The 20,529-nt window shown below is 38.6% G+C and overlaps 1 protein-coding gene across 1 annotated transcript in view; it reads right to left on the bottom strand.

The window, feature by feature from the left end:
* The window catches only part of ARPC2 (actin related protein 2/3 complex subunit 2), an 80,343-nt gene that overhangs the window by 49,148 nt on the left and 10,666 nt on the right, over positions 1 to 20,529 (bottom strand). The window contains exons 2-4 of the mRNA XM_053698121.1: positions 18,443 to 18,477; positions 7,950 to 8,062; positions 1,156 to 1,201 (exon numbers count right to left, since the gene is read on the bottom strand). Of these exons, the coding sequence (XP_053554096.1) occupies positions 1,156 to 1,201; positions 7,950 to 8,062; positions 18,443 to 18,477 (194 nt within the window). The remainder of the gene's footprint in view (positions 1 to 1,155; positions 1,202 to 7,949; positions 8,063 to 18,442; positions 18,478 to 20,529) is intronic.

Raw genomic sequence — 20,529 nt, 5'->3', positions numbered from 1 at the left:
ATAATACACAATCCCTGGAATTAGAGACCTTTGGATGTAATCATAGCAAACAATATTTCTTATCAAGGATATCTGAGTGAAATCACTATCGTGTAGCACTTTACAATGAACACAGAATTGTATGATTTATGTATATCTTACACAGGTATCTGAATACTTGTCAACAGAGTATTTAAATGATTCAGCTTACTGTAGACTACAAGTAACTTATTTATCTAGTCCAATATTCATATGATATAAATACTAAGTTTATAGCTGTCTCACTTTTACCTCTCTACCTATGTGTTTCACTAGTAATATTACTCAAAGAGGGTTAGTTATAAACTTAATTTGCTAGAAATCAGAGGTTCTCCTCTTTTTTTTTTTATCTACCATATGGATTTGGAACTAGACATTCTCCAACTGATATCAGGTCTCTTCTAAATCTACCAATTACTAGCCAAATCTGTTAATTATGAGATAGTGTGACAGCTTATCTCTTAACATTTTGACCCTTATCAGTGCAATTTAGTGAATTATAATTGTGCCAATAGCTCACACTTGTGCCATTTGATACCCTACTATATCTAATATATGAATTCAGATTTACCATATCTAGTTCTGTAACTGGAAACTAGTGCCAGCATTTTTGTTTTAATGTACCCATATTTTAAAAAAGTTCTAATAAAGATTTGAGTTTTAAATTGTGTGCCTTTTTTTGTCAAACTCTACACTTTAAGGGGTCCTTTGAGTGCTTATTACGTATCTTTTTTTGGTTAGTTTCTTTAGCTAACTAATTTGTATGAATATAGGCAACTGGTTCAGTAAGGAACTGGTAAAGAACCCTCTTAGAGACTCGAAACTCAAGCTTTGTGCAGAGTGCAAGTTATAAACTAATTAAAGTAATCATTCCATGCAAAACCATTTGTAAAAGATTTACAGCTTTTCCATGTGTAAGATATGTTTTGCCATCAATATTCCTATAAACTATTGGACCTCCCAAAGAGGTTTGAAATGACATTTTCACTTATGTTGAATCATTGTTTATAAATGTGTGTAAAGAGAAGCTTCTAGTAATTGTGTTTAAGCTACTGCAGGTAAAAAAAAAAAAAAACATATGGCTTACTGTGTTAGGAAAGAGTGTCAAATTAGAATAGTAGATGGCAAGGCTCTTACCAGGCTCAGGAGGCACCAAATAACTTCCATAAACTTTATTTAGGACCTGTAAAGAAAATAAGTCAAGATAAAAAAAAAAAAAAGTTGGCATTTGCATTTTTTATATTGAAACCTACCATTACAAACTATGCAATATAAAGTGTGTTAAAAAAGGGGCATTTTATCTAGAATTTATTAACAGAGATTGGGGTGTTTCAGATGTGGCCAGATGCTGATCTCAGAAGCTACTTAGCTGCTGATTGGTTAGTACACTCCGGTACAAGAAGTCTGACTCACAAACAAGTACACGGTGTGCACATACCAAATCAGCTACTGTTTAGGCAACAAGATTGGTATGGGGCAAAAGGTACATATATATGCATTTAAAATGCTAAAGTAATATTGCTTTTTAATTACCTTTAAAGGGATACTAAACCCAATTTTTTTATTTCATGATTCAGATAGAGCATGAGATTTTAAGCACCTTTCTAATTTACTCCTATTATCAATTTTTCTTTGTTCTCATGCTATCTTGATTTGAAAAAGCAGTACTGTAAGCTTTAGAGCCAGACCATTTTTTGTTCAGCACATGGGTAGCACTTGCTGATTTGTGGCTAAATGTAGCAAACCATTCAGCAAGCTCTACCAAGGTACTGAACTAAAAATGGGCCGGCTCCTAACCTTTTATTACTGCTTTTTCAAATCAAGATAACATCAGAACAAAGAAAAATTGATAATAGGAGTAAATTAGAAAGTTGCTTAAAATTGCATTCTCTATCTGAATCATGAAAGAAAAAATGAGGGGTTAGTATCCCTTTAACCAAGTACCCAAGTATTGAATATAAACTTTTTGCCTGTGTACCTTAATTACTAATGAAGACAGCACTTTTAAATTTTCTTACCGTTGGGGACCAGGAACTATTATTAAATTTCTGCGGTGTTTGGGTACAGTAAATGAGTAAGAGCAAATTTACAGCTAAACACACACATATTATATACCGTTTTTCTCAACATAAAATGGACTTTCTAAAAGATACCATTATTTTCATCATCTTATAAATTTACTATATTTTTTTTTTAATAAAATACGATGAAAAAATTGGAAAACAAAAACCACACTTTTTCTAACTTTGACCCCAAAATCTGTTACACATCTACAACCACCAAAAAACACCCATGCTAAATAGTTTCTAAATTTTGTCCTGAGTTTAGAAATAACCAATGTTTACATGTTCTTTTTCTTTTTTGCAACTTATAGGGCCATAAATACAAGTAGCACTTTGCTATTTCCAAATCATTATTTTTCCCAAAATTAGCGATAGTTACATTATAACGGGAAATTCACATCCAATCCTTGTATTGTATGTAAACCCAACACTAATTTAAAAACAAAAAAGAACAGGGGCCTGGTGGCTACTGGGGAGTGTGTATGGTGATTACGTGTATATAAAATTATAGGGTTAAAGGGTTACTAAACCCAATTTTTTTCTCTTTCATGATTCAGATAGAACATGTGATTCTAAGCAACTTTCTAATGTACTCCTATTATCAATTTTCCTTTGCTCCCTTGATATCTTTATTTGAAAAAGCAGGAATCTAAACTTAAGAGCCGGCCCATTTTTGGTTCAGCACCTGGGTAGCTCCTGCTGATTGGTGGCTAAATGTAGCAAACCAATCAGCAAGCGCTACCCAGGTGCTGAACCAAAAATGGGCTGGCTCTTAAGTTTATATTTATGCTGTTTCAAATAAATATAGCAAGAGAATGAAGAAAATTTGATAATAGGAATAAATTAGAAAGTTGACTAAAATCACATGTTCTATCTAAATCATGAAAGAAAAAATGTGGGTTTAGCATCCCTTTAATATGGCTTATCAAGTATTCAATACAAGCGTTCCTATGCGCTCAAAGACGTACTCCGATTTCTGGCTAAAAACCCTATATAAGAATCAACAACACAACTCAAACACACACACTAAAATACCCATTCGTTATATATTGTTATAATTGCAGACCACAATCATGTCCAATTATACTAGAAACTAGCTGCAACTGTTTCTTCTAATAGGGATATTTTTCTAAATCACTGTGTCTATTACACCAACAGACGTTAACATTAGTCAAAAACCCAATGCTTATCAAGCTGTTATTTTACTCATATGCTGTTATCACAGTTTCCTATGTATCACATCAGACGCAGTAAAACCATCTGTTTGGACATTAGCAACTTAGTTTCTATTAAAGATATTAGGTATCAATATTAACAATGTGTGTATTGCACCAAACAATTTTCACACATGTTGCCCCATTAGCCCCGCCTACTGACGCGTTTCATCACTAAGAAACGCGACTTCGTCAGGGTATTAGGGCTGGCCAAGCCGAAAGACGGCTTATATACGCTCAGTTGTTATGGTAACTATGATATGTTTGCGGAAGTGTTAACCGCATGTTCCAGCTTATTGGTCATATCAACATCATTGGAGGCATAAGGGGATTACTACAATATTATCCATGTTATTGCAAGAGGAGAAAAAGAAAGTATAATACAAATTTATTACAGTCAACAACCTTTTAAGATGCAAAAATACACAAATGGAATAAAAATACTCATTAATTGTCTCATAAAATAATAAATAAATAAAACAAAACAAAATTAGAAATTAAGGTTTATAGATGATTATGGTCCGTAATTATAACGATATATATAATGAATGGGTATTTTGGTGTGTGTGTGAGTTGTGTTGTTGATACTTATATAGGGTTTTTAGCCAGAAATCGGCTGACTGGGTAACTCCCACGAAGTTTGCAGGCAGGGCGACGCCTTTGAGCGCATAGGAAAGCTTGTATTGAATACTTGATAAGCAATATTAACCCTATAATTTTATATACACGTAATCACCATACACACTCCCCAGTAGCCACCAGGCTCCTGTTCTTTCTTGTTTTTAAATTAGTGTTGGGTTTACATACAATGATTGGATGTGACATTCCCTTTCATTTTACCCAACTTTAGATTGTTGTTGTTTATTTTTCTAATAAAGTGTTAATTTTTAAACTTTCTATTTTTTATATAATTAGTGAATAATTCTACACTTGGCTTTAAGCCCCAAATCCTCTATATACCCTAATATATTTTGGTTTAACACTGATATCTGTCAGGAATCCCTGAATTTTCCTTGACATGTATATATATTTTTTTAGTAAACAACCCAAAGTATTGATCTAGGCCCATTTTGGTATATTTTATGCCACCATTTCACCGCGAAATGCGAACAAATAGGAAAAATCTTCACTTTTTCACAAACTTTAGGTTTATCACTGAAATTATTTACAAACAGCTTGTGCAATTATGGCACACATGGTTGTAAGTGCTTCTTTGGGATGTTCTTTGTTCAGAAATAGCAGACATATATGGCTTTGGCATTGCTTTTTGGTAATTAGAAGGCCACTAAACGCAGCTGCGCGCCACACTTATGCCCAGCAATGAAGGGGTTAATTAGGTAGCTTGTAGGGAGCTTAAAGGGTTAATATGAGCTTTAGTGTAGAGATCAGCCTCCCACCTGACACATCCCACCCCCTGAACCCTCCCTGACCCCTCTCAAACAGCTCTCTTCCCTCCCCCTTGTCACTATTGTCACCCCCATCTTTAGTACTGGCAGAAAGTCTGCCAGTATAAAAAATAAAAGGTTTTTATTTTTTTAAATTATATATTTTCTGCAGTGTAGGATCGCCCCTTACCACCCAACCATCTCTCTAACCCTCCCCCCTCTCACTATTTGCTGCCATTTGGGGTACCTTTTACCTTTTATTTTATTTTTTAAACATAATTTGTACGGTGCCCATTACTTCCTGTCACAGACCCACAAGTGGGTTTTTGGTCTCTACAGTAGGGCATATATAGCTTGATATAAAATATTGTAGAGCAACTTCAGCTGGCTTAATTTTCTGTGAATACTAAAGAAACAGGAAGCGAGTTTCTTGCCCATGCTCAAAAGGCACAGAATACAAAAGTTTTCAGCATGTCCTTATGTCACTATAGGCAATGGCTACACTGATACTTTCTAAGTGCTCATTTTGCAAAGGTTGTTTGCACTTTAAAACAATATATTTCTCTTTATGCTCAACATTTTTTCCCTAAAGGAGCACTGTTTAACCACTTAATGCCGTTAGGAAGTTCCATGATGTCCTAACAGTGCTGGGCTTTAATGCCATTAGGACGGCATGGAACAACCTACCTTTTTTGGAGTCCTGCACCTTCCTCCTTTTAATTAATGGGAAATCCGACTGACGCGTACCTAGCATCATAAGCAGTCCCCCATAATGCGATCCTGTGCATGTGTTCTACTGTGTATTGAACCCCCACAAAAAGGGTTAAATATACAGTTGATGTTCCGCTCATGACCCGCGGTGCACTGCTGGTAAACAGTTGCGCATTTACACAGTAAAGCAGGGTCGATAGTTGGAAAATTACATGTTCTGAAGGATTAGAGCATGTAATTTTTTTTTTTTTTTAACTAAAATGGCCCTGTAAACATAATTTATGCTAATTGTGAAATGTATAACTGCCCCAAACTGGCTAATTATACATCCCAATATATATATGTACCCCAAAACGTCACTTCTATAAAGTTTTTTCCATATAAGCCCAGTGAGTGCGGATATTTTTGTTGCAATTGAATTGAATCCACAATTCTTGACACCCTGTATAAGGTGAGAGTGCTAGTCCATTTTGGGACGTTTATATATACACACATATACATATATACACACACACTATATGGCCAAAAGTATACAGAAAACTCTACTAATTATTGAGTTCAAATGTTTCAGCACATAGCCATGAAATCTCCATACAAATCTTGGCAGTACAATTTGTGGTACTGAGGAGCTCAGTGGCTTTAAACGTGACACCTTTATAACAAGTCAGTTCATGGAATTTCTGCCCTACTAGAAGTTCTATAACAATGGAGCAAGTTTCTTTTATATAAACAGCCTAGGTTTTGACTTTCTTGTCCCTTTTAAAAGGGACAGTAAACACCTTGTAATTACAAGATATGTTATTCTATAGCAAAACAGAAATATCAGTCACATCTAAATGTTATAAAACAAATGAATGCCCTTTTTACTGCAATAATTGATCAGTAGCCAAACTCCACCATCCATTTGCTTGTTTGAAGGGCTATTCTGGGCCTTAGCCCACAGACAACAAGGCTAACAACTGCCATAAATTTACTATGGATTATTTTGTAGTTGTATCTGATAAAGCCAATTACTGAGATATGTGTAGCAGAGAAGTCAGCAGAGTGCATTTCAAGTTCTGAGAATAAGAAATTGCTCAATTTTCAGAGCTAGATTATATGAAAAGGAGGCAAAATAAATAATGAAAATATATTGCAAAATGTTTTCATTACACATAACTAAACATATAAGACTATCAAGGCGTTTACTCTCCCTTTAAAAAGCCTCAGAGGGCTCCTTTAAGCTGAATCAGTTTTAGGGCCCGATGATCTAAAGCTCTCAGCTCTGGAGAGGTTGTCTAAGAGGTCTTGCCAGTTTGAGAATTTTAGAAAGGCAGATTATAGTTTGAGAATTTTTGTATCTAGCTATGCAGGTTCTGGATGTAAAGGAGAGGCACACACACATTACAATATAATGCTAAAAAAGGCCCCAACGCTTTTGCTTTATTTCTCTACATGCCGGCAAGAACATCAGGCCCTTATTGAGGAAGATAAATAACTATTGTATTGCAGAACTAAATTGCTTAAAAACTGAATATAGTTGTACTGATGATAATGTTGAGCAAGCAAGAGGTTAACATCCCAGAGAAACATTCCAGTGGTCAATGCTTATGCTGAGCAGTAGAAGATCTTAATGAGTTTCAGGCCAGCCCTGCACTACTAGCTCGGTGATTCAGGAAGTCTGACACACTTCCTGCTCTCTGACCACATTGCTGTGCCTGCACACAGGACTACAGCACTTTGTTTTTTTTTATACCATAAAAGGCTTTCTCCATCAGAACAGAGGAAGTATCCTGCACTGTACAGCAGAAGCAGCGACTAGCAGAAGTGCACAATGAATACAAGTACACTGGAAGGTATTATCTTGACAAAAAAATTACATTTTCTAATGCATTACATATAATAAAATAAACACAGTTCACATAATGAATTACAGCTGGAGGACTGACATCTAGAGACAATGCGTATAATAGTTATTTTCTTTTCAGTTATCAACTATAACCAAATAATCAGTAAACAGTCTGTGTGCTGCATATTAACCCGTTGAGTGCTAAGCACTTTCCCACCAGGGTGCTAAGCTGGATTTGAAGTTTTTTTTTTTTAACCCCCCAATCCAAGACTTATACCGTTGGAAAGGTTAGGCGATTACCTTTCCAACGGTGGGTTTGTAGCTGCTTAGATACAGACTTCTAAGCAGCATGCCCCATTTCCCTATACTGTCTATTGTATTTTTTAAATAAGGTCGCGCAGTGACATCACGTCATTGCGCGTGATGTCACTGCGCAAAACGTGAAGCCCCGGTGATGCCTGTCATTATGCAGGTCAGATCGACGGGGTAGGAGCGGGTGGGAGCCCCCAGATCTCCCTTAAGGTGGGAGAGTGCTAGCACTCAAGGGGTTAATAAACAGATTGTTTACAATGTAGTTGAGGGTTTCTTTTTAATCTCTTAGATACCAAGTGGATGTAAAATGTGTACACATACATGGGTATATATTACATAATTAGCACATAAGAGTAAAAAGCAGTCACTATACAAAGGTCAGACTCTATTGTAGGATAAATATGGGGGGGGTGCTCACCTCATCCGTGCCATGCTCCTGAAGCTCCTTGTAGAATTTCAGGGAAATACTGATCATAAGTTTAGCTTTATCGCCATTTGGATTGGAGATGTGATATAAAACTCCATCGAAGTCTGCAAGAAAAAGCACCAGATGGAAAGATAAATTGCTAGGTTTCCAGGAGAAAATGCAAATGGCATGTAGCAGAGACAAAATCTACTGAATGCAACAAAGTGACAGTGTACAGTCATTGGATAACCCATAGGCACATGATTTAAAGGGCACTAAAGCTAGTGTTTTTTTCTTCTGTTTTCTGATAGTTTAGCACCTCAATGGGCGACTTGCATGTTTGGCCACGGTCACCCATACCCTAAAGAGGCTGTAATGCCAGCCCCATACAATGATAGGAGAGCACACTCCTGAGATTCAGCACTTCATCCACTCTTGAGCAACACAGCTGAAGAAAAGCTTATCCCCATAAAAACAAGACTAATGTCTGACCCCTGTGCTTAAGAATGCTCATTTACACTTGAATTGCTGTAAAGGCTCTACACGGACATTAATCTTACTTGAAATTGTTGTACTACTGTACAAAAAAGCAGGAATTACATTTTATAAAAAAAAAATCCTATTTACTTCTATTATCAAATTGGCTTAGTTCTCATGTTATTCTTTGCTGCAGAAATATCTAGATGATAGGTAGTATAAATATGTCTGGAGCACTATATAGCAAAAATGTTTATACATCTAGTGCTTGCTAATGTAGAACATTGTGACTGGTCAACATAAGCAGCTCTACGGAGCTGTCGTTTTAAAGTTATTCTACTTACATTTGTATTAATGCAAAGTGACATTTAATAAAAGTGTAAAAAAACAAAAAAACTAAATCTGCAATACAATGCCCTTTACATGAGAAGTCACTCCTATTTATCCAGCACGTTTTTCTGCTGCAGTTTTGTTTTTAAATGCTCTCTCCTAACTACACACTTTCCTAAGAACCTACTGGCCTTTAACAACAGAGTTTATAGAACCCTATGAGCCATGGCTACCAAAATACAATAATAAATCTAATAAAATACGACTTGTCTGGCTCTTTAAATATCAGTAGTGGCTCTTAAGCTTCAAATCACATTTTTTTAACCTTAGAACCCATTTTATACTTAAGTCTTTAATTTAAGCCCACATCAGTTTTTCACTTCCACATGCAACAAACCTCTTTTCAGTGTAAACTCATCTTGTTCAGGGTATGCATTACCCTTGTATCTGCCTGATCAACTACTGAACCTGTTTTTTGAATTCTTCAATATAGTCTATAAATTCCTTTACTGAAAACATAAAAAAAAAGAAAAAAAAAGGAAACACCCAGCTTAGCCGTGACAAAGTCACCCCATTTCCCCCCATTATAGATGCCGTGGCACATCTGCACTATACTCCCTCCGTCCTACCTCATTCTTTCTTCCTGACGCATCAACTCTTGACAACTCCTCTCCCTAACCTAGACTCCCTTAGGTCACCTCAACTTGATTCCACATATTTATTGTATGCGGTTCACATCTTGTTAACCTGTCCTCCTTTCCTTTCTCTTTTAGCCTTATGTATTTCTATTTAACAGAGTCCACCCTTTTCCTTCAATGCATAACCAACAATAACTAGCTTCTTATTCCTGTGGCTACAATACATTGACTACATTGGACATTGTAATTCTGTTATCTCCTAGGTTATTTACTGCACATATCAACAACCTGTAATTGCCTTCAACAAAAGATACTGGATTATATTGTAACTACACAGTGAACGTTTAGCCACTGATATTCTTTATTTCGGCCCTTGCATTGTTCCATACCACGGACTCTAGGTATATTGATGAGTGAATGGCTAACTTTTATTTTCAATTCAATGTACCTGACCTTTTGATTAACGATGTCACTTAATGTATTGTAATCTCATAAACCTCTTGGGTTGACTCTGTATAAAATAAATACATATGTACACGCATACAAACTGTATTCCAGGGCACCTTAAAATTAGGCCCTGTAGTCCTGGGTTCATGACCCCACATTCCCCTGCTTGCCAATGCCAGAAGCACCTACAATTTATCCCAGTGTGACTGCATCATTTCTAGGCTGTGTGACTTGGAACCATAAGTCTCAGAATCCCAAGAGGGAGGGGGGTCCTTTCTCATCAGGGCACAGTGTGTACCAGTTCCTCACTTGGCTCAGGCCTTGCCTTCTGTTACCCCCTTCCTGACTCCCAAACACTGGAGGAGAGAAGCCTAATCAACCTGGAGCACTATGCACAGGCTGAGGGCACCATTTAGCAATGATTAGCAGGGCAACTCTGGAAGCTGTGCAGCAGCACGTCAGGTGAGGGCTAGAGGTGGGCATCAGAGCTTTTTGTCTTAAGATAACTGTCTAGGGCACTCTGATGGTAGGAATGTAAAGCAAAAGCATCTCTCCCATGATTGCAGTCAGCTTCACATTCCTGCTGCTACCAAACTATGGGCTAGATTTATTAAGCCCCTACGGCAGCAAGTTCTCTCAAGAACTTGATCGCCGTCATTTATCAAGCTTCCTTAGCCTCTTCGCCACCTCTAATGTGGCGAAATTCAATCTCCTCGGTCTAGTCAGACCGAGGACATTGACAGCTCCTGCCCGCGCGTGATTGGCTGTGCGCGGGCAGGATTGCACGCAAACGCAAAATTGCGCTTGTGTGCAATGCCGAATACACGCCCCTGTACGCCTCAGCTTTAATAAATCTAGCCCTATGCGGTGACTGCACCCTATGGCCAATACATCAGGACAAGAGGTGCTCTTTCAATTCAATAGTAAACCAGCACAGGGTCCTGTCACTAAGAGGGAGTCCTGCCTATTCATAGATCAGTATTTTTTTTTTTATTCCCCTCGCATTGATAACTGTTAGAAAAGTAAAGAAAGGCAAGATGAATATAAAATAGCAAAAACATAATTTATGCTTACCTGATAAATTCCTTTCTCCTGTAGTGTAGTCAGTCCACGGGTCATCATTACTTATGGGATATTAACTCCTCCCCAACAGGAAGTGCAAGAGGATCACCCAAGCAGAGCTGCTATATAGCTCCTCCCCTCTACGTCACACCCAGTCATTCGACCGAGAACCAAACGAGAAAGGAGAAACTATAGGGTGCAGTGGTGACTGGAGTATAATTTAAAAATTTAGACCTGCCATAAAAAACAGGGCGGGCCGTGGACTGACTACACTACAGGAGAAAGGAATTTATCAGGTAAGCATAAATTATGTTTTCTCCTGTTAAGTGTAGTCAGTCCACGGGTCATCATTACTTATGGGATACCAATACCAAAGCTAAGTACACTGATGACGGGAGGGACAGGCAGGATCTCTATACGGAAGGAACCACTGCCTGAAGAACCTTTCTCCCAAAAACAGCCTCCGAAGAAGCAAAAGTGTCAAATTTGTAAAATTTGGAAAAAGTATGAAGAGAAGACCAAGTTGCAGCCTTGCAAATCTATTCAACAGAGGCCTCATTCTTAAAAGCCCAAGTGGAAGCCACAGCTCTAGTAGAATGAGCTGTGATCCTTTCAGGAGGTTGCTGTCCAGCAGTCTCATAGGCTAAACGTATTATGCTACGAAGCCAAAAAGATAGAGAGGTAGCAGATGCTTTTTGACCTCTCCTCTGTCCAGAATAAACGACAAACAGGGAAGAAGTTTGGCGAAAATCTTTAGTTGCCTGTAAATAAAATTTCAGGGCACGGACTACATCTAGATTGTGCAGAAGTCGTTCCTTCTTTGAAGAAGGGTTAGGGCACAATGATGGAACAACAATCTCTTGATTGATATTCTTGTTAGTGACTACCTTAGGTAGGAACCCAGGTTTAGTACGCAGAACTACCTTATCTGAATGAAAAATCAGATAAGGAGAATCACAATGTAAGGCTGATAACTCAGAGACTCTACGAGCCGAGGAAATAGCCATTAAAAACAGAACTTTCCAAGATAATAGCCTGATATCAATGGAATGAAGGGGTTCAAACGGAACACCCTGTAAAACGTTAAGAACTAAGTTTAAGCTCCACGGTGGAGCAACAGTCTTAAACACAGGCTTAATCCTGGCCAAAGCCTGACAAAAAGCCTGAACGTCTGGAACTTCTGACAGACGCTTGTGTAAAAGGATGGACAGAGCTGAGATCTGTCCCTTTAAAGAACTTGCAGATAAACCCTTTTCTAAACCTTCTTGTAGAAAAGACAATATCCTAGGAATCCTAACCTTACTCCATGAGTAACTCTTGGATTCGCACCAGTGTAAGTATTTACGCCATATCTTATGGTAAATTTTCCTGGTAACAGGTTTCCTAGCCTGTATTAAGGTATCAATTACTGGCTCCGAAAATCCACGCTTTGATAAAATCAAGCGTTCAATTTCCATGCAGTCAGTTTCAGAGAAATTAGATTTTGATGTTTGAAAGGACCCTGAATTAGAAGGTCCTGTCTCAGAGGCAGAGACCAAGGTGGACAGGATGACATGTCCACTAGATCTGCATACCAGGTCCTGCGTGGCCACGCAGGCGCTATTAGAATCACCGATGCTTTCTCCTGTTTGATCCTGGCAAACGAGGAAGCATCGGGAAGGGTGGAAACACATAAGCCATCCAGAAGGTCCAAGGTGCTGTGAAGGCATCTATCAGGACCGCTCCCGGGTCCCTGGACCTGCACCCGTAACGAGGAAGCTTGGCGTTCTGGCGAGACGCCATGAGATCCATATCTGGTTTGCCCCAACGTCGAAGTATTTGGGCAAAGACCTCCGGATGAAGTTCCCACTCCCCCGGATGAAAAGTCTGGCGACTTAGGAAATCCGCCTCCCAGTTCTCCACTCCTGGGATGTGGATTGCTGACAGGTGGCAAGAGTGAGACTCTGCCCAGCGAATTATCTTTGATACTTCCATCATCGCTAAGGAACTCCTTGTCCCTCCCTGATGGTTGATGTAAGCCACAGTCGTGATGTTGTCCGACTGAAACCTGATGAACCTCAGAGTTGCTAACTGAGGCCAAGCCAGAAGGGCATTGAGAACTGCTCTCAATTCCAGAATGTTTATTGGAAGGAGACTCTCCTCTTGAGTCCATGATCCCTGAGCCTTCAGGGAATTCCAGACAGCGCCCCAACCTAGTAAGCTGGCGTCTGTAGTTACAATTGTCCAGTCTGGCCTGCTGAAGGGCATCCCCCCTGGACAGATGTGGCCGAGAAAGCCACCATAGAAGAGAATCTCTGGTCTCTTGATCCAGATTCAGCGTAGGGGACAAATCTGAGTAATCCCCATTCCACTGACTTAGCATGCACAATTGCAGCGGTCTGAGGTGCAGGCGTGCAAAAGGAACTATGTCCATTGCCGCTACCATTAAGCCGATTACCTCCATGCATTGAGCCACTGACGGGTGTTGAATGGAATGAAGGGCACGGCAAGTATTTAGAAGCTTTGTTAACCTGTCCTCTGTCAGGTAAATTTTCATTTCTACAGAATCTATAAGAGTCCCCAAGAAGGGAACTCTTGTGAGTGGTAAGAGAGAACTCTTCTCCTCGTTCACTTTCCACCCATGCGACCTTAGAAATGCCAGTACTAACCCTGTATGAGACTTGGCAGTTTGAAAGCTTGACGCTTGTATCAGAATGTCGTCTAGGTACGGAGCTACCGAAATCCCTCGCGGTCTTAGTACCGCCAGAAGAGAGCCCAGAACCTTTGTAAAGATTCTTGGAGCCGTAGCCAACCCGAAGGGAAGAGCTACAAACTGGTAATGCCTGTCTAGGAAGGCAAACCTTAGATACCGGTAATGTTCTCTGTGAATCGGTATGTGAAGGTAAGCATCCTTTAAATCCACTGTGGTCATGTACTGACCTCTTTGGATCATGGGTAAGATTGTCCGAATAGTTTCCATCTTGAACGATGGAACTCTTAGGAATTTGTTAAGGATCTTTAAATCCAATATTGGTCTGAAGGTTCCCTCTTTTTTGGGAACCACAAACAGATTTGAGTAAAACCCTTGTCCGTGTTCCGATCGCGGAACTGGGTGGATCACTCCCATTAGTAAAAGGTCTTGTACACAGCGTAGAAACGCCTCTTTCTTTATCTGGTTTGTTGACAACCTTGAAAGGTGAAATCTCCCTTGTGGAGGAGAAGCTTTAAAGTCCAGAAGATATCCCTGAGATATGATCTCCAACGCCCAGAGATCCTGGACATCTCTTGCCCAAGCCTGGGCGAAGAGAGAGAGTCTGCCCCCCACTAGATCCGTTTCCGGATCGGGGGCCCTCACTTCATGCTGTCTTAGGGGCAGCAGCAGGTTTTCTGGCCTGCTTGCCCTTATTCCAGGTCTGGTTAGGTTTCCAGCCTTGTCTGTAGCGAGCAACAGCTCCTTCCTGTTTTGGAGCAGAGGAAGTTGATGCTGCTCCTGCCTTGAAGTTACGAAAGGCACGAAAATTAGACTGTTTGGCTCTGTCTTGAGGCAGGGCATGGCCTTTACCTCCCGTAATATCAGCGATAATTTCTTTCAAACCGGGCCCGAATAAAGTCTGCCCCTTGAAAGGTATGTTAAGTAATTTCGATTTAGAAGTTACATCAGCTGACCAGGATTTTAGCCACAGCGCTCTGCGTGCCTGAATGGCGAATCCGGAATTCTTAGCCGTAAGTTTAGTTAAATGTACTACGGCATCAGAAATAAATGAATTAGCTAGCTTAAGGGTTTTAAGCTTGTGTGAAATCTCATCTAATGTCGCTGAGTCAAGGGTCTCTTCCAGAGACTCAAACCAAAATGCTGCCGCAGCCGTGACAGGCGCAATGCATGCAAGGGGTTGTAATATAAAACCTTGTTGAACAAACATTTTCTTAAGGTAACCCTCTAACTTTTTATCCATTGGATCTGAAAAGGCACAACTATCCTCCACCGGGATAGTGGTACGCTTAGCTAAAGTAGAAACTGCTCCCTCCACCTTAGGGACCGTTTGCCATAAGTCCCGTGTGGTGGCGTCTATTGGAAACATTTTTCTGAATATAGGAGGGGGTGAGAAAGGCACACCGGGTCTATCCCACTCCTTAGTAACAATTTCAGTAAGTCTCTTAGGTATAGGAAAAACGTCAGTACTCGTCGGTACCGCAAAATATTTATCCAACCTACACATTTTCTCTGGGATTGCAACTCTGTTACAATCATTCAGAGTCGCTAACACCTCCCCTAGTAATACACGGAGGTTTTCCAGCTTAAACTTAAAATTTGAAATGTCTGAATCCAGTTTATTTGGATCAGATCTGTCACCCGCAGAATGAAGCTCTCCGTCCTCATGCTCTGCAAATTGTGACGCAGTATCAGACATGGCCCTAGCATTATCAGCATACTCTGTTCTCATCCCAGAGTGATCTCGTTTACCCCTAAGTTCTGGCAATTTAGACAAAACTTCAGTCATAACATTAGCCATGTCTTGTAGAGTGATTTGTAATGGCCGCCCTGATGTACTTGGCGTTACAATATCACGCACCTCCTGAGCGGGAGATGCAGGTACTGACACGTGAGGCAAGTTAGTCGGCATAACTTCCCCCTCGTTGTCTGGTGAATGTTGCTTAACATGTACAGATTGACTTTTATTTAAAGTAGCATCAATGCAATTAGTACATAAATTTCTATTGGGCTCCACCTTGGCTTTTGAACATATTGCACAAAGAGATTCCTCTGTGTCAGACATGTTTAAACAAACTAGCAATTAGACTAGCAAGCTTGGAAATACTTTTCAAATAAATTTACAAGCAATATGTAAAAACGTTACTGTGCCTTTAAGAAGCACACAAAAACTGTCAGTTGAATAACAATGAACCGGATTAGTTATAGAAACCAAATTTAGCAAAGGATTGCACTCATTAGCAATGGATGATTAACCCTTAATATCAGAAAAAAACGGATAACAATTGAAAATATAAGCGTTTTTATCACAGTCAAAGCACAGTCTCACAGGTCTGCTGTGAGTGATTACCTCCCTCAAAACTAGTTTTGAAGACCCCTGAGCTCTGTAGAGACGTCCTGGATCATGCAGGGAGAAAAAGGCAGACTGTGACTGAATTTCTGATGCGTAGTAAAAGCGCCAAAATAGGCCCCTCCCACTCACACTACAACAGTGAGGGAAGCTCAGTAAACTGTTTTAATTTAAAACAAACGACAGCCATGTGGAAAATAACGCCCAAAACAATTTTTCACCAAGTACCTCAGATAATTAAACGATTTAACATGCCAGCAAACGTTTAAAATCTAATTTATGAAATTTCATTAAAAGCCTGCTGCTAGTCGCTCACACTGCAAGTTAGGCTAAAAGTTATATGCATACAGTATTTTCCCAGTGAAGTGCCATTCCCCAGAAATACTTAAGTGTAAACATACATACATATCAGCCTGATACCAGTTGCTACTACTGCATTTAAGGCTGTACTTACATTATATCGGTATTAGCAGTATTTTCTCAGTCAATTCCATTCCTTAGAAAATAATATACTGCAACATACCTCTTTGCAGGTGAACCTGCCCGCTGTACCCTGATCTGAAGTTACCTTACTCCTCAGAATGGCCGAGAACAGCAAATGGATCTTAGTTACGTCCGCTAAGATCATACACAAAAACTCAGGTAGATTCTTCTTCAAATTCTGCCTGAGAAGAAAACAACACACTCCGGTGCCGTTTAAAATAACAAACTTTTGATTGAAGATATAAAAAACTAAGTTTAATCACCACAGTCCTCTCACACATCCTATCTATTAGTTGGGTGCAAGAGAATGACTGGGTGTGACGTAGAGGGGAGGAGCTATATAGCAGCTCTGCTTGGGTGATCCTCTTGCACTTCCTGTTGGGGAGGAGTTAATATCCCATAAGTAATGATGACCCGTGGACTGACTACACTTAACAGGAGAAATGTTTTTTTTAGATAAATTTATGAAGTGAACAAATGGGGTAACCAAGAGGTTTAAAGTTAATAACCAGCAAGCATACAGTCCCTGCACATATACTCCGTAGCATACAGTCCCTGCACATATACTCCGTAGCATACAGTCCCTGCACATATACTCCGTAGCATACAGTCCCTGCACATATACTCCGTAGCATACAGTCCCTGCACATATACTCCGTAGCATACAGTCCCTGCACATATACTCCGTAGCATACAGTCCCTGCACATATACTCCGTAGCATACAGTCCCTGCACATATACTCCGTAGCATACAGTCCCTGCACATATACTCTGTAGCATACAGTCCCTGCACATATACTCTGTAGCATACAGTCCCTGCACATATACTCTGTAGCATACAGTTCATGCACATATACTCTGTAGCATACAGTTCATGCACATATACTCTGTAGCATACAGTTCATCTTAAAAGTGATATTAAACAGTACGCTATTGTATTTTAAAATATTTAATTAAGTGTAGCTAAAAAAAAAAAACTTTGCAATTCATTTGCATTAGTTATTTTGTCCCCTTTTCCTGTAATTTATGAAAATTGCTGGTTTTCTAAATTCCATTGAGTCTCTATAACATAATAGGGGCAACAGTGTTTGAACGTAAAGGGACATGAAACCCAATTTTTTTCTTTCGTGATTTAGAAAGAGCATGCAATTTTAAAGGGACAGTATACACTCATTTTCATATAACTGCATGTAATAGACACTACTATAAAGAATAATATGCACAGATACTGATATAAAAATCCAGTATAAAACTGTTTAAAAACTTACTTAGAAGCTGTCAGTTTGGCTCTGTTGAAAAGGTAGCTGGAAAGCCCACTGCAAGTGGCAGATAAGACACTCCCCCCCCTCCCCCTTCTTTTGCATATGAAAAGACCCTTTACACAAACAGGAGCAAGCTGGAGTAGGTAGTCGAGCGTATTCACATAAAACTTTGGGGCTTGGTTAGGAGTCTGAAAATCAGAGCAATGTTATTTAAAAATAAGCAAAACTATACATTAATTTAAAAAAAAAACTTTATGGGCTGTATAAATAGATTATCTACAAAACATTTATGCAAAGAAAAAATGAGTGTATAATGTCCCTTTAAACAACTTTCTAATTTACTTCTATTATCTAATTTGCTTCATTTTCTTGATATTCTTTGCTGAAAAGCATATCTAGATAGGCTCAGTAGCTGCTGATTGGTGGCTGCACATAGATGCCTTGTCTGATTGGCTCACCCATGTGCATTGCTATTTCTTCAACAAAGGAAATGTAACAAATTAAGCAAATTAGATAATAGAAGTAAATTGGAATGTTGTTTAAAATTGTATTGTCTATCAGAATCATGAAAGAAAGTTTTTGGGTTTAGTGTCCCTTTAAGTTTTCCCTTTATCTATATTTCCTGCAGATGACAATTAGTGACAGATAAAACAATATGCACTGAAAGAGTCCAAACAAGGCTGTGTGGAACATAAGTTATCTGGCATGTATTTACTGTTTACCATCCCTTTAAATAAATGCCCTAATTTGGTGGTAGTTCAAATTACCTGCAAATGTCACTTCTACAACCTCTGGTTTGTTCCTGAAAGACAAAAATAAAAATGCAAGTTACAAAGGGTAAAGGGATCTAAACATATGACAAGTGCTGAGGCTGCATATATCACCAAGCTTATTTATTTTAAACACCCAATGCTGGTCTTGCAAAGGCACTAAAAGGTAGTTATGCTCCATGCACTGTACACAGAGCACTCTCAAATGGACCACTAAATACAGTAGAATTGCATAACTAACAAATGCATAATTAAAAGACCATGCAATAACACTTGAATTTCAACTAAGCAGTAGATTTGTTTCTGACAAATATTTTCCCCCCTTTTCCTGGCTCCCTGTATCATGTGACTGCCATCAGCCAATCACAAACTAGTATAAATTGGAGAATCTCTATGCGCTTTCTGAAACATAAAAGTTTAAAGGGACATTATACACATTTTTTCTTTGCATAAATGTTTTGTAGATCTATTTATATAGCCCAAAAAGTTTTTTTTTTTTTTTTTTTAAATAAATGTATAGTTTTGCTTATTTTTAAATAACATTGCTCTGATTTTCAGACTCCTAACCAAGCCCCAAAGTTTTATGTGAATACCGTCAGCTACCTTCTCCAGCTTGCTCCTGTTTGTGTAAAGGGTCTTTTCCTATGCAAAAGAAGGGGGGAGGGGGGGGGTCTTATTTCCCACTTGCAGTGGGCTTTCCAACTACCTTTTCAACAGAGCCAAACTGACAGCTTCTAAGTAAGTTTTTAAACCATTTTATACTGGATTTTTATATCAGTATCTGTGCATCTTATTCTTTATAGTAGTGTCTATTACATGCAGTTATATGAAAATGAGTGTATACTGTCCCTTTAATTTTGACTTTAGTGTCCCTTTAAATTGATTTTTCTTTGTTTTGTAGATGATACATTTATATAGCCCATCTGGGTGTGTTTTTGTAAAAATCTATAGGTTTTGCTTTTGTTTTTAATAACATTGTGCTGATTTTCAGACTCCTAGCCAAGCCCCAAAGTTTTAGATGTATACTGATGTCTACAGATTCCTACGGCTCCTATATGTATAATCTGTCTTTTCATATGCAGGGGAGAGTGTCTGCTGTTCTGGTTTCCCCAGCCCCTTTAACTGGGTGTCCCAGCCTAACCTCATCCAACAGTGCTAAACTGGGAGATCCTAAGTAAGTTTTTAAAAAGGTTTTATACTTGATTTTTAGATCAGTATCTGTGCATATCATCTATTACATGTGTAAAACAAAAAAGCAAACAAAGCCTTGTTTTTAAGCAGACTGTTCAGCCTCAGCATATTATTAACTTACATGTCCATTTATGGTACACCAGATAAAGCAAATCAATGTCAAAAAGTTAAGGTAAAAGGTCCGATTACTGATTAAACACATTTCAAACAATAGGGCAGACAAATCTCAGTCTCATAATTGCCAGCAATATGAGAAGGAAAATGCAGCTAAGATTTGAAAGAAACAAATGCATTTATTTTTATTTTTCTAAACACTGGGTTGTCCTCCCTCATAAATTGAATTATATAGCTGCTCCTGAGCATACCTATGTATGCTTTAAACAAAGGATAACAAGAAATAAATGGAAGATTCTTGAAATTGCATGCTCTATCTAAATCATTCAATTCTGACTTTACTATCCCTTTAAGCGTCCCAGACAACATAAAAACAGTCAGAATGTTTAAAGGGACACTAAACCCAACATTTTTCTTTCATGATTCAGATAGAGAATACAATTTTAAACAACATTCCAATTTACTTCTATTATCCCATTTTCTTCATTCTTTAGATTTCCTCTGTTGAAGAAATAGTGATGCACATGGGTGAGCCAATCACACGAGGCATCTATGTGCATTCACCAATCAGCAGCTACTGGGCCTATCTCGATATGCTATTTGGCAAAGGATATCAAGAGAATTATGCAAATTAGATAATAAGTAAATTTGAAAGTTGTTTAAAATTGCATGTTCTTTCTAAATCATGAAAGAAAAAAAAATGTGGGTTTCATATCCCTTTAAGACCGAAAAAAAAAAAAAAAAAAATTATATATAATTATATATATATATATATATAT

The sequence above is a fragment of the Bombina bombina genome, chromosome 1 (genome assembly GCF_027579735.1).
Source record: "Bombina bombina isolate aBomBom1 chromosome 1, aBomBom1.pri, whole genome shotgun sequence".
In the NCBI taxonomy this organism is placed as follows: Eukaryota; Metazoa; Chordata; class Amphibia; order Anura; family Bombinatoridae; genus Bombina; species Bombina bombina.
The sequence above is the reverse complement of the archived record's forward strand: the minus strand, read 5'-3'. Positions and strand labels throughout refer to the sequence as shown.